Below are 16,145 nucleotides of genomic sequence, written 5' to 3'. Positions count from 1 at the left end.
CATGTCCACGTATGAAAAAAATGTTGCTGAATGAGAAAAACGGAAACTGCACACGAAAGGTACATATTGTGCATATTTAAGTAAATGTCACTTGTTTCAAATATTTTACAAGTTTATATCCGCAAATCTATTAGTTCGTTATATATGTTAAATATCAAACTTACTCAAAAAACATTCTCAATTCTAATAAATTTTGTAATATTTAATATTAAATTATACAACAACAGTTTGGTTTGCTTTCTATATGAAGTATAAGTTTTATATATTATTCCCGGAAAAAGAATAAATTCTTTCTTTGAATAATAATATGAGCTTCTCTAAATTTTGTGATGAGTATATTTGAAGGCTATTATCATGAAAATATTCTTTATCGAAGATAACTATCTGTTAAAAGAAGAAGAATAAACTGAATAATCGCTTTTCTTAGCACTAAATTGATATAATTTTGCACTGTCCAGCATCGTCCGCCATTTCCAAGAAATCGTCAATAGGTTCAAATATCTTGGATAAAACCTCGCTTTTAAAGAGCCAACGCATCGCGCGCATTGATCGATCAATTTACTCCCATTGATATCTCAACAACTACTCAATAACAATAATGGTGGAGGTTCGCAGATTTTTCTCCACAATTTAACAATTTCTACCTGCACACGGCCGAATGCATGAGTCGCGTGAAACATTTTATATTTATTATCGAACTGACGCAAGTAATAAGAAAGTCGTGCTTTTCTCCTCCGACGTTTAAGCGCTGTTAATTAATGTCTTTGTGGAAGCGACGTTAACCGCCGGGAATACACATGATGACAGAAGCGAGTCCTCGCCGACGGCACAACGAGCGTTTTCCAACGTCGCAGATACGAGAGTTCGACGCACTTTTCCCCATCCGTCAACGCATCGATAAGCGATCAAAAGATTGCTGGTTCGATTTGCAGGCAGATTCGCTGTAGGACAGAACATCGCTCGCACATGGACGACCAGGCCCCCGGGACCTTACGACGGTGAGCCGAATTGGCGACGACAAATTTCCGGTTGGTTCAACGAAGTGCAGTACTACCACACGGGTTACAGCAAAGCTACCGGGCATTACACTCAGGTGCGTAACAGACAGCAACTCACGCGGCCAACGAAATCGCACAAATTCGAGCGCTTGCTCCGAAAAGCGCCGCTTTGCCGGATTGAAATTTCGGTTCTCCACATTAACCTTATTTCTGATGCTGTGGACGCGTTTTCAAAGTAATTCATTTTTCAATGTTTGAGTCGTATAAAAACCCAAAAAAAGGTAATTTCAGAACAAACGGAATCATCTAAATTTTAGATTTTACTCTTATATATGTCCTTAAGAGGAGATTCCTCTAAGATTAAAAATAAATATTATAAATATATTATTCTTAAAGTTAGAGGAATTATATGTATAATACAAATTTTATTGATTTTAATATAAATTTCCTCTTATATACATATTATTTAATCTTTTTTTAAGAGGATTATTATTTATTCTTACTGCATTTTATTCCTACTGATTATACTAGATAATTTGAAAAAATTATTATAATATAATATGCGAAAAGTAATATATATAAATATATTTCTGGCTTCAGTTCTACAATAAATAGGCATGAATAAAATAAAATCATCATAACAAATAAATTTCTAATCAGTTTTGTTATGGATTTCATAGCTACAAAGATGTTCGTCACAACCATTTATTCTTACTGCATTTTATTCCTACTGATTATACTAGATAATTTGAAAAAATTATTATAATATAATATGCGAAAAATAATATATATAAATATATTTCTGGCTTCAGTTCTACAATAAATGTATGAAACATAGTTAAAAGAAAGAATATATTATTCAACTCTTTGCAATAGATGATAAACTGTATTTATATTTGACCAAATATGGTCAAATATTATATTTGGCCAAATTATCTTCATTATGTTATAGCAACACATATCTTTTTTAAAAAACATTTCAAATATTCTGACCGATGAGTATATAGTTATTTTGTCGTTCATATTTGGAAGTAGAGTATGACTGAACAAAAGAAGTGGACATTCAAATCAACATATTCCTCTTCATATAAAAAGAAAATTGATTAATGTAAGAGGAAATCCTTTTAAAATAATAGGAAAACAGTTATAGAATAATATCGAATAAATTTTAAATGAATGGTTCATTTTAATCGTTTGTTGCAAGAGGAATCCTTTGCCTGTAAAAATCTTCGCTTAGAATATGAGACTATGGGAAAAATCACTTTACAAATAGAATACTTTTTTTTTGGGTAAAATCTCTCTGAGTTTTACCATACGAATCTGGCGAATCTCTTCGGTTTATACTTGATCTAAGCAGTAGTTATCAACTGTTGCTTATCAGCGTTGCGGTGGTCATTTATATTTATGTCCTTTTATATTTATATTTTATTATTCATGTTCTCTTACGTAAAAATCGTATTCATGTTCTTTTGCATGTTATATTTTAACGGCAATAATAAACAAAATTTTATTTGTCTCAAGTCATAGCTTCCTTGAAAAGTAATGTGGACCAAGACAAATAAATTTTTATATATTATCATTATTACTGTTGAGATATAAGAAAGACATGAATTCGATTTTTCGGGATTTCGATTTTTTCAAGAAATTTATCTCTTTGTCTATTTGTCTCTTTTATTGTTTGACATGTGATCATTTAAAATATTTCGCCTTTAACGATTGTTCAGCTTTGAAGTATTTGACAATCGCAAATCTGTAGAATTCCAGAGTCGATGAAGAAGTTCAAGATACAATACTACAAACTATTATCCATCTTTAATTTTATAAATAATTTGACATTGTTATTTTCTTTGCAGTAAAATTTAAAAATTAATTACTTAATGTAATTAATGGTTTAAAAATTATATATGGTGTATACGATGTTCTTGGATTCGTGAACCTTAATTTACCGAGAAATATCAGTTTTCTTCAACAAAAATGTCTACGCATAATTTCTAACACACAAACGATTGGAAAAAAAGGGCCTTCGGAAATTAAACTTTGAGCGAGCACAAGTGCAGAACAAAACGATCTTCTTCGATTAACTTTAAAGTTTCATTTTAACGGAACTTTAATTTGAGACTTAACTACAAAGTTAATGTTATACTGGAAATTGAAAAGTTGCCACAAATAATAACGCTTCGGCATAAGAAGAGTCTTCAAATTACTTGATGAACCTCTCAGAAAAATTAAAATTACGAATTCAGAGACACCTTGTACATAACAGATATAATAATAATAATGTTTCTTCGATTTATTCATTTTTTTATCAATTAAAAAAATTTTGATAGGAGTGGAAAATTTAAAAGCGATAAAATAAAAAATAAATCATATAAGGGCAAGAATAGAGTGTTTAGAGAAGCACGTCGCTAGAGCTTGAAATCTGTACGATATTTGGACAATTCAATACAAGGCTAAATGAGAGTGAAGAGAAGGCGCTGGTAGATTCAAAATGGGATTTCCAGCCCGCACAAGGAATGTTTTCAGAGGCATGACTCGACATTTGTGAGACTTACAGTGTATTCTAAAATTCAACTCGAGTCGGCTTGCTGCTTGGTCGCGTATTGAATTACTGTGCGTAATCCACTTCACGTTTCACAAACAACGCAACACTCGCGACTCGCGAGCTTCGTTTCAGCAACAGGAGTCTCAGGCCGTCCTTTCCTGTTTTATTCAATTTCCTATATTCGCGAGTCTCAGTCTCGGGTTAAGGTTCGACGAGCGGCACAACCGGATCGTGGAATATTATTTCATCTCTGTAAAGTCTCAATTATATCATGGATTCGAATGCACAAGTGAGAATATTCGTCGATTAAGGATAAAGAGGCAGAAGAATATGTTATGAAAAAAAATTCATATTAATCTTAGGTAATAGCGGTCGATGCCATGAGTTGTAACTCCGGACGGGTATACAAGCACGTTATAAACGCCTCGATATCCCTCATTAAGAATCGTTCCTTGTTACGTTGAAAGATAAATCGATTATTTATTCGTGATCTCGATCCGCGATCACGATTGATTATTCAACGATCGCTGATTCGTTGCATCGGATTACTATAAAACGCGTGGCCGAGCCGTAAAGTAAGATGAACTCTCCGGGGCTTATCGCGCTGACTATCTATATGGTATTTTTGGAAACACGAAAAGATCATCGACGTAACCGAATATATCGCGGGGGAGGGGTTAACCTTTCGTCGGACGTGGAATTTAGAATGGTGCGGTGCGACAAATGCCTGAAGATTGATTTTGAATTTCGTAGGTCAGTGCCGAGAAGCAAGCCTGTAAAACTCGCGATTTATCGGCGTCATCCGGTCCCCGAACTGCAACTGAAGCATATTAACTCGCTGTTGCCGGTGTTGTTGTCGTTGTTCCATGAATTTTCATGAGGTAGACGTGTGTGCTGGGTCTTTTTGAAACTGGTCGTGCGGAAAATAATGTTCACTCGCCGAACGATATGTCACTTCGTCGCAAAATGTATAAGATAAAAATGGGGTTGAGGAAAGTAACGTGTTACCTATAACATGTCCGCCATGTTACGAGTTACTTCTCTTCAGTTACGACTTGGTAGCACTCGGCGTTATTTTTCTGCTTTTCTCATCTTAAATAATCGTGAAGTTTTTCAAAACTTTAAAACTTGGGGAGGAAAGCTACAAGAAGTAACAACTGTCACTTCTTAAGTAGCATTAACGGTAAGTTATTTTCAATAAAATAAGATAACCGGTAACAAATTACTTCTTAAAAAGCAATTTTCTCAATCTTTTTTAAATCGATTGTCAAACATATTCTTATGTCTGAATATATACAGAAAATATTCATTATTAATTCAAATGTTTCTGTTCCATTTTCTATATTTCTATTATGTTATGTTAATTCTATGTTCTATGTTCTATTATGTTAATTCCTTAACTCAGCAAACTTTATGTATCTCTTTATATAGATAAGGGTATAACATCAATATATAAATCAGTATATAGAGTTACCTGCTCCTATTCGGACAATAATGCAGATGTTGCCGAGAAAGTCATTCGTTGACTTTGTTGAAAATGATATTTGTATTGCTCCTAATTATGACGAGTGAAACTAACTCTGACCATTATGATAATTTATCGGCCGTTTATGACAGGAATCGAACTTCATTGAATTAAAAAAAGATATTTAAAAAGATGAAATTGAGAAATAAACATTACGGATTTAATCAGAGCAAATAAGAATAATAGTTAAGAAGATAAATAATACGACCTTATATATTTATTATACAGGATGCCTGAGATCACACGTACACCCCTTTTTCTTTCAAAAACTAAGTATTTTGGAGAAAAACGTTTTAGACAAAAGTTGTATGATTTCAAAAGGGACATATAACAACTATATCATTTTGTTTATAGATGGCGCCACTTTCCAGATATTCACTGACCATTACTTTTCTTAAATGGAAACTCCAACTTTTATTATATCACATTTTTTGACCAATTAATTTGAACAACTTTTGTCCGAAACATTTTTTTATTTGCCTAATATTTTTTGAGATATTTAAAGAAAACTTGGTAACTTTTTCAATATTTATCTTACGATATCTCGCTAACTGTTTGTCGAAAGAAAAAATGGTACTAGACTTTTTTACTCTATTTAGTACTCTCAAGAATATATTGTTACAATAGCACCCTGATTTTTGTTAATTTGATGATTTTCAAAATTTCCGAAGGTCGATAAGCTAAAATAAGTTAAGACACTATTGTAACAATATATTCTTGAGACCAAGTAGAGTAAAAACGTTTAGTACTATTTTATCTTTCAACAAATAGTTAGCGAGATATTGTAAGTTAAATGTTGAAAAAGTTACCAAGTACCTTAAATATTTCAAAAAATATTAGGCAAATAAAAAAATGTTTCAGTCAAAAGTTATTTAAATTAATTGGTAAGAAAAGATGATATGATAAAAATTTGGGGTTTCTATTTAAGAAAAATAATGATCAGTGAATATCTCGAAAGTGGCACCATCTGTAAACAAAATGATATAGTTATTTTATGTCCCCCTTGGAACCATGAACTTTTATCTGGTATATCATAGTCTTGTATCTTGACGCCTCTTTTATTTAAAATAAGGTTTGATAGTTGTTGTTGATCAGAAGCGATCTTTTGTAAAAACGTGGATGGAATATAATATATAAGACTTCTAAATATATACGGTTCTTTCTAATCTCTACTTTCTATCGAACTTTTCAAGAAATGCAAGAAATAAATTATGTGAAACAAAAATATGTTGTATTATTTATCTTCTTAACAATTACTTTTATTTACTCTGTAAATCTGTAATATTTATTTCTCAGTTTCACTTTTTTAAACAACGTTTTTAATTCAATGAGGCTCGATTTCTGCCGCAAACAGTCAATAAACTGTCATAACGATCACAGTGCAAAGTTAATTGCAATCGTCATAACTGGGAACACTACAAATACCATTATCAACAAAATTAACGAGTGACTTTTCTAGCAATCTCTGCATTATCGTCCGAATAAAAGCAGATAAGTTATACTGATCTACATGGACTTTGATGTTACATCTTGTACAGTTGTGTGTTGTAAAAATATTCTATCAGCTAAAAATCTTCTGTCATCTCTCATTAATACAATGTAACATCATGATTGATAGCTGCCCTAATTAGTCGAGAATTAGTTAAAAAATTATGAAAAAGAGTTATTTTATACATTGTTTATAAAATATTCATATGTGTGCGTATAAATATATTATCAAACTTATTGCCACAAATTGTTATAAATAAACTGCAAAATCGGTAGAAAATTTCATTTTCATAACAATTATCTGAATATTGAATAAAAAAAATTTTATAATATGAACAATCAATGTTTAAACTGCATTGATCCTTCACTCGTATATGAACTCGCTTTAAAAGTTTTATTATCTTTTAAATAACTTTTATATATTAATTCTATATAAAAGTATTCTGATAAATGTTTACACTTCAGTTTCTAATTAATTGTACAACTATATCACTAAATGCCATACATTATTACAAAATTGAATTATTCTTGGCCTTTGGTTATATTAGATGTTCGGTTACCGAGACGTTCGTCTTATAAATTCGCGACGAAGAGATTATCGACAAGTCCCCATTAACAGCGAATCCTTCAAACTTAACGTAAACTTTTTACTTAAAGAAACGTAACATTCATTCCCGTGAAGTTACTTACATCCTTTGCGGCTGAAAAACTATTAGCGCTATCGCGATGCCCCTCGACCGAGATGGAATCAATTCCTCTGGATCGGTGAAAGAAACCATGAGCCGTACGCGATCCGATAAAGACACGAAACACTTTGTCGCTCCCCTCCCATATCTCTCCGGTACTTAACGCTTTAAGGATCTTACAACTCCTTTACACCGGGTCGCGCCTGTCCCGGGGCGATACGCGGGCGTATTCAAAGAATATTCCGAGTTTAATCGGTTTTACCGATTCGCGAACGAGAGAAGGAGAGACCGAGCTTCTTTCGCTCGCAATTCGCCACGTCTTTAAGAAGCGGAAAACATTCTGAATTAATTCCAGCTGGTGTGGGGCGACACTTTCCTGCTGGGATGCGGATACTCGTTCTACTACGATCCAGCTCGCGGCTACACCAAGAATTACGTATGCAACTACGGGCCGAGGTAAGAGTTCTCTCTCGAAAGTACACTGGGGTTCTTTCCTCTCCTTCTCACCCCTTCCCTTGTCTTCCCCTCTTCTCTTCCACCTCTCCTCACTCGCCGTTTCTTGGGCATTCGGCTATGAAAATGCGAGCGATCCCATCGAAAGGGAGTATATTGCTGCGGCTAGATTTTTATTCGCGGAAGCGAAATAGCTCTCTCCCCCTTCCCCTACGCCGCTCTCGGGACGAGCTTCTTATAATTCTAGGATAGTTTCCTCTTATGAATACGTATGACACGCTGCTACCTTACTTATCGAGAAACCGCGCTCTGTTGCGAAGAAACGTGTGAGCACCAGTTCCGCATGTTCACCGTAAAAGTTCTCGATAAAAGGAAGGGAAAAGTGAAGAAATATTGGGAGTACAAATTAGTTCGGTCCATTTTATTGTGTTAAAAGATGTATTTATTTCAAAACAAAATGAATGAACAGATCAATTAAAGTATTTTCCAACACTGGCTACTACTTTCTCCCATTTCTCAGGCAATTTTCGAATTCCATCTCGAAAAAATGACTCGTCTTTTGAGGCGATCCAAGTTTGGAACCAATTTTCGATATCTGCGAAAGAAGTGACCCGGTGGCCTGCCAAATCGTGCTGCATCCTTCGGAACAACCAGTAATCAGAAGGAGCAATGTCCGGAGAATACGGCGGGTGCGGTAAAATATCCCATTTGCGTTTCCAAATAATTTTTTATGACTTTTGCGACATAAGGCCGAGCGTTGTCATGAAGAACGCCTTTCAACGTCTCTCGGTTTCAGTTCATGAGGCACCCAATTTCCTTGTTTTTGAATAATTCCTATATCTCTCAATCGTACGGAAACGGCTTGTTGAGTCACTCCCAATGATTCTGCAAGCTCCTCTTGCGTTTGACTCTGATCTTCTTCGAGTAATGCCTCTAATTCTTTGTCCTCGAATTTTTTTGGCTGTCCAGAGCGAGGTTTGTCTTCGACGCTGAAATCTCCATCCTTGAAACGTCGAAACCATTCCCTACATGATTTATCAGTTGGAACAGCATCACCATAAACTTCAACAAGCATTCGATGGGCTTCAGCTGCACTTTTCTTCCAATTAAAGCAGAAAATTAAAACTTCCCGCAAATGCTGCTTGGTTAACACAAAATTCGACATTTTCAACACTGTAAAAAGCAAGGTTTTTGTATGAAACTCAAAGCGATATAAACTGAATATTATTGGCAGATGTCTAACCTCTCTGAAACCGCCAAAATCGGCAGTCACTATGAACCATTCATAACAGCCGGAGCCATCTTTTGAAAACGGACCGAACTAATTTGTACACCCAATATTTTCTCAAAAAGAGAGACCATGTGGCGGAAATTCTTCAGATCTCGCAGTCTCCAGCCGCATGGTGACGTATTTATTTTCAATAATATGTGCGGTAGATGTTTCCGCGTGCGGTGCGCATGCGATTTTTACAGAAAGGGAGAGAGAATATGTATGTAGTTGTCTCGCAAAATAAATTTATTGGGAATTCTCAAATATTTAGACTACATATCGATCAAAATATATATTATTTAACTGCTGGAGTGCAATTAGAAGAAGATTCACCGTATAAAACTTGAAATATTTTCAATTAAAGTTAACATTCTTAAAACGCGTCTTCTCATACATGCTGATATCAAAATCTTATTTTTAATTTTAGCTTGTAATCTACATTTAAGATTTTAATCAAAAAAACTGCAATAATATTAGAAAGATAATATAACTTTAATGGCTAAAAAGTAACAGATGTCATATAATACTCTTTTAATTGATTGACTTATATATGTATATACATATATAAGTCAAAATTATTGATTGTTTTTTTTGAGCATACAATTAGAGCATAACTTATAGTTTATTCTACATTCCAGAGAGGAAATCAAAAGAAGACGATGTTTTAATACGAATTTAGTGCAAAGAACATTAAAAAGCATATATAAATATAAATGATTTTTATATCAAATAATTAAGATCTACATCTCTTTCGCCTCAACGAATTTTGCAACATATCTCATATCCAATAGAAAAAAGTATCTGCTTATTGAATTATTGAAATACAAATTTCCAATTAAATACGAAAACTTTTGCGTTACAAAATTCGAGATAAAAGTCTCGCTATCTTTAATCATTTTACCGTATAGATATTGGTACACTGGAGGCAATTCAACCAAAACTTCGCATTAATCAGAACGAAAAGATATTAATTTATTAAGATAATTTCAAATATAAAATTTTTATCAGATATATTTCAAATATGTTATATGATTTCAATGTAATACAAATATATGTACAACTTCAAATATATAACTGCACTTTTTTCATATATCTTATTCACAAAATACTAACATGACGCATTCAGAAATATGCGTTGTTGTTATTTGTATTTCATCTAAATTATTCGACTTTTGCTCCCTCTCATATGACTAAACTTTTCGACAACATTATCGCGAGACAACTACCTCTAATATTCGCGAGACTCGAGCAATTTATAATTATTTTCCTGGCTCGCTCATACACTCACACACATAGTGAAACTCACCAGTTAAAAACGTCCGGGAGACTCTCTGACATCATTAAAAATTGCGTTTCAGTGGGAACGTGCTCGGTTATCAACCTTACAAATCAGGTCAGCCGGCGTGTGGCAGTTACGGGATGTCCTACAGCAACAGATATGCCGGACTATGTTGTAAGTGTCGTATCTAGTTTTATAACATTAAGTCAAAGTCAAAGAATCTGGTTCAATTTTCTAGCTTTCTCAACCGTGAAACGATCGTCTTCTACAATAAAAATATTAAAATACTGCCAAAATATCGCAGACAAAGTATCATAGACAACTATTTACGAAAATTATGGCGATTACTATAAAAATGAAATAGAAAAAATAATAAAGTTATAGATATTTAAATGTCACTTTATATTGCCTAATACTGAAAGATTTGCAATCAACCGCTTGTGCTGAAAAGAAAAATATTTCTTAAGAAATAAAGACCGAAACGTTGATATCAACATCTCCGTGACACATTTTTCAAAGTTATTTATTTGAAATTATTGCTCGTAATAATAACCTGCGTTGGCTTTTATTCGATCATTTTGACACACGATTTAAGAAAGCTTACTCAAAAATCGAGTCATATTTTTCGACTAGCCCAACACGGTTATATTCCTCTTAAATATTCACATACTCTCTGAATAAACAGAAAAACGTTGTATCACTTTTATTCATTTTGTGTCACTTTTTCGTATCACTTTATTTTTTCACAAAACTCGATCTGATATCCGTACACCAAAAAGTCTCCATACATCTTAATATTTGATAAAATCCACTCGAGTGCCAGAAGCTGACAGACTGCCTATTGAACGTTTTAGCCATTCTGTAAAGTACAATCAGTATGTTTTTCATTGCAATACTATATTTCTAACTGATAATTCAGTAAAATCCCGTTGAAGAAGTTAATTGATAGCAGCGACTGTTCCTATTGATGCAGTTTTAAAACATAGATCGCATACGCAAGACTCATGGAAACCATTAATTTCACTGCCACAAATGTAGAAAATTGAATTTTTAAAATAGCATGTAAAATAGCATGTGAATTTGTTTATTACAAATTTGTAGCGAAATTTTACTCTTACTAGTAAAAATCAATTTAACAAAGCAAGTGTTTTCATTGAAAATCAGTAAACACTCACCGATTACCAGTGAAATACTCTTTTCAATGATTCAGAAACATTTGTATTAATTCGTTTTTGGAAAGAGAGAGAAAGAGAGAGGGAGAGAGAAAGTAAATCTTGTTAGGAAAACACGAAAATACGACAGAGACATGTCGTACCATCTCAGACAGCTCACGTAACAAATACATTTCCCAGAAAAATTTAAACAAGCGAATTTCATGTATCTTCGCTTAGATGGAGACAGCATTCACGAGCAAAGACAGCGCGACAAGAGGAATATTACTGATATTATGCTTAAATGACTTAAAAATCAGCTATAATAGATAGAAGGAAAACCGAAGATAAAGATAAAATGAAATTTTCGTAAATTCCTCTTAGCACTTTGTCCTGATCGTGTGGATGAATTTCAATGCAATCTCAATCTCAATGCCGTCTGATAATATATACGACACTAACGCGAACAACAAGAAAACAAATGTGAATAGAGTGAATATTATTCTAGATAATTTTGTAAAAATAACGCTTTTTTCATTTTTTATATACAGCCAACGAAAAAGGCCAAACTTCGATATCGTATTCTATTCTTTCTAAGGATGAAAAAAGTCATACAAACATAGGTCCGGAAACTCTTCCTTTCCGAGATATAAACACTTCTTATTTATAACTGAGTCTTGTAGGAACGTTTAAAGCTTACGTTAAAGAAATTGCTGGAAATGATTTCCTTTTGCAATAATACACGCTTCGCATTAACGTTGGAGAGACTGTCGAAGACGTTCAAAAATTCCTGATATATATATACAGTAATTTTTTCACATGCGACAAATCTGGTTTTTGAATATTTCCACTATCAATGACTATCAATAGTATTATTATATATCATAAACTTTTAAGATGTCCCTACAAATAAAAACCTAAAGAAGTTGTCAAGGGAGTGTGCAGGCCAGGCAATTGATCCTTCTTTGCCAACCCATCGATTGGTGTAATTATTGTTAAGATATTCTCTAGCAGTTTGACTAAAATAGACTGGAGCCCCATCATACATAAATCACATTCGAGTGCGTGTTGCCAATAGTACAGGTTGCGTGAAAAATTCGTGGAGTGAAACTGAAATAAAGAATACCAAATTCTAAAAATGATTTTATTCTGCAATATAGTCTCCATTAACTTCAATACACTTGGCCCAATGGCTCTCCAATAATTTTATTCCATCGTCGAAGTGTGTTTCTGGAAGGTTTGCGACATATGCCTCTACAGCTGCTATAGCTTCTTCATTCGACAAAAAATGCTTTTCACAGAAGAATTGTTTCAGGTTTCGGAACAGATAGAAGTCGCTGGGTGCCAAATCTGGCGAATACGTGGATGATCAAGCAATTTGTACTTTAATTCATTGAATTTAGACATTGACAAAACACTTGTGTAAGCAGGTGCGTTGTCTTGGTGAAAAATGATTTGTTTGTGCTACAAACCAGGTCTTTTCTCACGAATTTTTGCGTCCAATTGATCCGAAAGGTTACAATAATATTCAGAGTTAATTGTTTTACCTTTTTCCAGATAGTCAATTAACAAAATCCCTTTAGTATCCCAAAAAACTGATGCCAAAACCTTTTTTGCCGATCTTTCATGCTCTGTTTGCTTTGGAGCTGAACATCCAGCTTCGGTCCACTGTAAACGTTCCTGTTTCAATTTAGGATCATGGTGATAGATCCAAGTCTTACCCATAATTATAAAACGACGCACAAAATCGGGTTTATTCTTCTTAAAACGATCCAAATGACGCTGAAAAATTTGCTTTCGAGCGAGTTTTTGTTGAATTGTTAACGTATGCGGCACCACTTCTCCAAACACCTTTTTCATTTGTAATTCTTTATGCAAAATATGCCGTACTCGTTCATCTGAAATACCTATGGTATGAGCAATTTCACGCGTAGTCACACTTGGATCTTCAGAAACAATAACATGTATTTGCTCAACGATTTCTGGTGTTGATGCGCTTTTTGGACGTCCACTGCTTGGATCATCTTCAATGCTTATACGACCACGTTGAAACTCAAGTGCCCATTTACAAACCATTGTTTTTGAAGGAGCAGATTCCCCTAACATATTTACAATCTCGGAATGAATTTCCATTGCCTTTAAATCTTTTTTAACAAAAAACTCAATCACTGCACGCTGTTTCAAATTTTCCATTGCAAACAAATATACTGACACGTCAACTTTAATTGGCTTGTAAACACAGAAAGAATTGACAGGTGGAAATGAAACCTAACCTAGGTTCATGTGAAGAGTGATTCTATATAGCCAACTACAATTTATAATTCTACCGTTTACTTATAGATGCCGCTCCGCGAACTTTTCACGCAACCTGTACATCTTATAATAGTGCAGAAAGTTCAGTTTCCAAAAATTGTATATAATTTCTACCGTTGAGTGTAAATGGAAGAAAAACTGGTCCAATAAATAAGTCTCCAATAATTCCACCCATACGTTGCATGAAAATCGGTTTTGGTATCAAGATTGATTAACAACATGCGTGTTAACTAAGCTTCAAAAACATTCCTACAATACTCAATCATAAACAAAAACATGTTTATATACCCTCTGTCCCAAAAATAACCGGAATAGCTCTATTTTAACGAAATTAGTGGCGCTTTTTGTTGGTGGGAGATTGAGTTAGGAAGTGCCAATCTTCCTTAATAACCTGTAACAGTTTCATGACATTTCATTCAATAGAAGCTAAGATACGACGCATTTAAATGACAGTAGTTTGGTACTTCGGTTGAAAAATTAATTGTTGCATTATAATGCACCTTCTCATCGTTCGTCAATTGTCACTGATTGTTTTACCAAAAATCAAATTTTATTGCTTCAACATCCCCTGTATTCATCCGATTTGGTATGCGACTATTTTCTATTCCCTAAGTTGCATTTAGCGATGAAAGGAAACCGTTTTGCATCAGTTAAAGACATTCAATTGATGCAAAACGAAACGAGCAATCTCAACACCATTCCAATCAACGACATAAAATAATCATTTGATGTACTTCTTGAACGTGTAAATCAAAACAATTGTATTTTTACTGAGGGAAAATATTTCGAATAAATCAAATTATTTTTATCAAGATTTCTTAACTATTTTTACTTTGTTTTAAAGTCACTGCGGTTATTTTTGGGACAGAGGGTATATTTCGGAAAGGAAGAGTTTTCGGACTTATGTTTATATGACCTTTCTCCATCCTTAAGAAGAGTAGAATACGGTACCGAAGTGATCACCTTTTTCAGTGTCCTATATTAATATATATCTTGTGTATATGTGTGTGCCCTGTATTCCATATCATATATTTATATCGCCTACATAAAGATAAGTGCCAGAACTTCATCTGCATTATCATCTACATGATTCTTATCTAGATAAAAGCAAATACTGGATATATCGCATTATGTGGCAGAAATTTCTTTTTTCTCATTTGAATAATTTCCCCTTCTCCCGTTTCACGCTCACTTTTTCAGCGACTGCGTATGTATATTAATGAACATTACGTAATTACAGCGCGTGGAAGTTATTATCACCTGGGAGCGCTGTGTGTGTACGGGTAACGTCGTAACATTCTGCGGATATTCGCCGAAGAACATCTCCGGTTTCGGGACGAGCTGCGCCAAGAACCCCCCAGGCTCATTCGTCATTCTTTCTCAGCACTGCTGAGGGATTTTCTTCATCCAGGACGGACATGAAATCTCGTGACCATGCAACTACTGCCCACGTGCGCCCCGTGAATCGCGTGTTGTTGTTGTGCCGTTCATATTGTGGAATGCACAGGGATGCACAGATTCGTTTATAGCCTCGTGGTTAGCTGCGCGAAATAATTTCGTTTGGAGAAAAAGGAAAGCAGAAAGAAAAGGAAAAAATAAGTAACACGTACGAGAGAGTTTTCCGAGACGAAGGTCGGGGAACACAACGGTCATCCTTATTTGTTTGTTCTAGTTCAATCTGTCTAGTCTATTCATAGCTAATAGAAATTAGTGAATTAAGAAAGAGCGCAACAGTGTATCAAGTCTCGAGTTAATGCTCTTGTTGTTGTACAGAGAGAGAGGCAGAAGGAGAAGGAGGATAGATAAAGCACTCAAGATTAGTTTAATCTAACATAATTAAACATAATAATATCAACAATGTATCGACATGACTAGACATTCTGTAAAAAATAAATAGCACTGAACTTCAATAAAACCTTAACATTCGCTAGACTAAAATTTATCAGTCTTCCTAATTACTTCACAATTCCTAATCATTTAGTTCATGATGTGCAACCGTGTGATGCAAATTATTCATGATAATGCTATGGTTTAACTCATGATAAGGGTATCATATATTTTATTATTTTGTTAATATATGTTTAGAAGCAATTCACACACACGCGCGCATATATGTGTGTGAAACGCAGAATTTTACCGGGAAGAATTCTCTACACGCACATACACACACACATTTTTATAGTCGGTGATTGTTCGGAAGATACGAAGAAGATATCTAATCGATATTTTATTATACTTAATAAGTCGCTAATAATCTATATATCTTTAGAGTTGCTGCAAATATGCAGTATACAGGGTGTCCGGTAATTAGCTGCCAACCCAAAATGTGAGGGTAGATTTGGTTAAGACAAACATAAAAGTCCCATACCGTTCTGCGAGATTCGCAATAATTATCGAGTTATTAATGACAGAAAATGACGCGCCGATGATTAGAATAGAT

The 16,145-nt window shown here is 34.1% G+C and overlaps 1 protein-coding gene across 2 annotated transcripts in view; it reads left to right on the top strand.

Moving 5' to 3' along the window:
- The window catches only part of LOC105188672 (venom allergen 5), a 60,705-nt gene extending 44,797 nt beyond the window's left edge, over positions 1-15,908 (top strand). The window contains exons 2-5 of one of the 2 annotated variants that reach the window (XM_011150257.3): positions 933-1,093; positions 7,595-7,695; positions 10,321-10,415; positions 14,946-15,908. In XM_011150257.3, the coding sequence (XP_011148559.1) occupies positions 933-1,093; positions 7,595-7,695; positions 10,321-10,415; positions 14,946-14,992 (404 nt within the window). In that variant the 3' untranslated portion in view covers positions 14,993-15,908. The remainder of the gene's footprint in view (positions 1-932; positions 1,094-7,594; positions 7,696-10,320; positions 10,416-14,945) is intronic. The other variant, XM_011150256.3, reaches the window with a different exon arrangement.
- The last annotated feature ends 237 nt before the right edge of the window (positions 15,909-16,145 follow it).

Source organism: Harpegnathos saltator, unplaced genomic scaffold, assembly GCF_003227715.2.
Source record: "Harpegnathos saltator strain DR-91 unplaced genomic scaffold, Hsal_v8.6 scaffold846, whole genome shotgun sequence".
Lineage (NCBI taxonomy): Eukaryota > Metazoa > Arthropoda > Insecta > Hymenoptera > Formicidae > Harpegnathos > Harpegnathos saltator.
The sequence above is the reverse complement of the archived record's forward strand: the minus strand, read 5'-3'. Positions and strand labels throughout refer to the sequence as shown.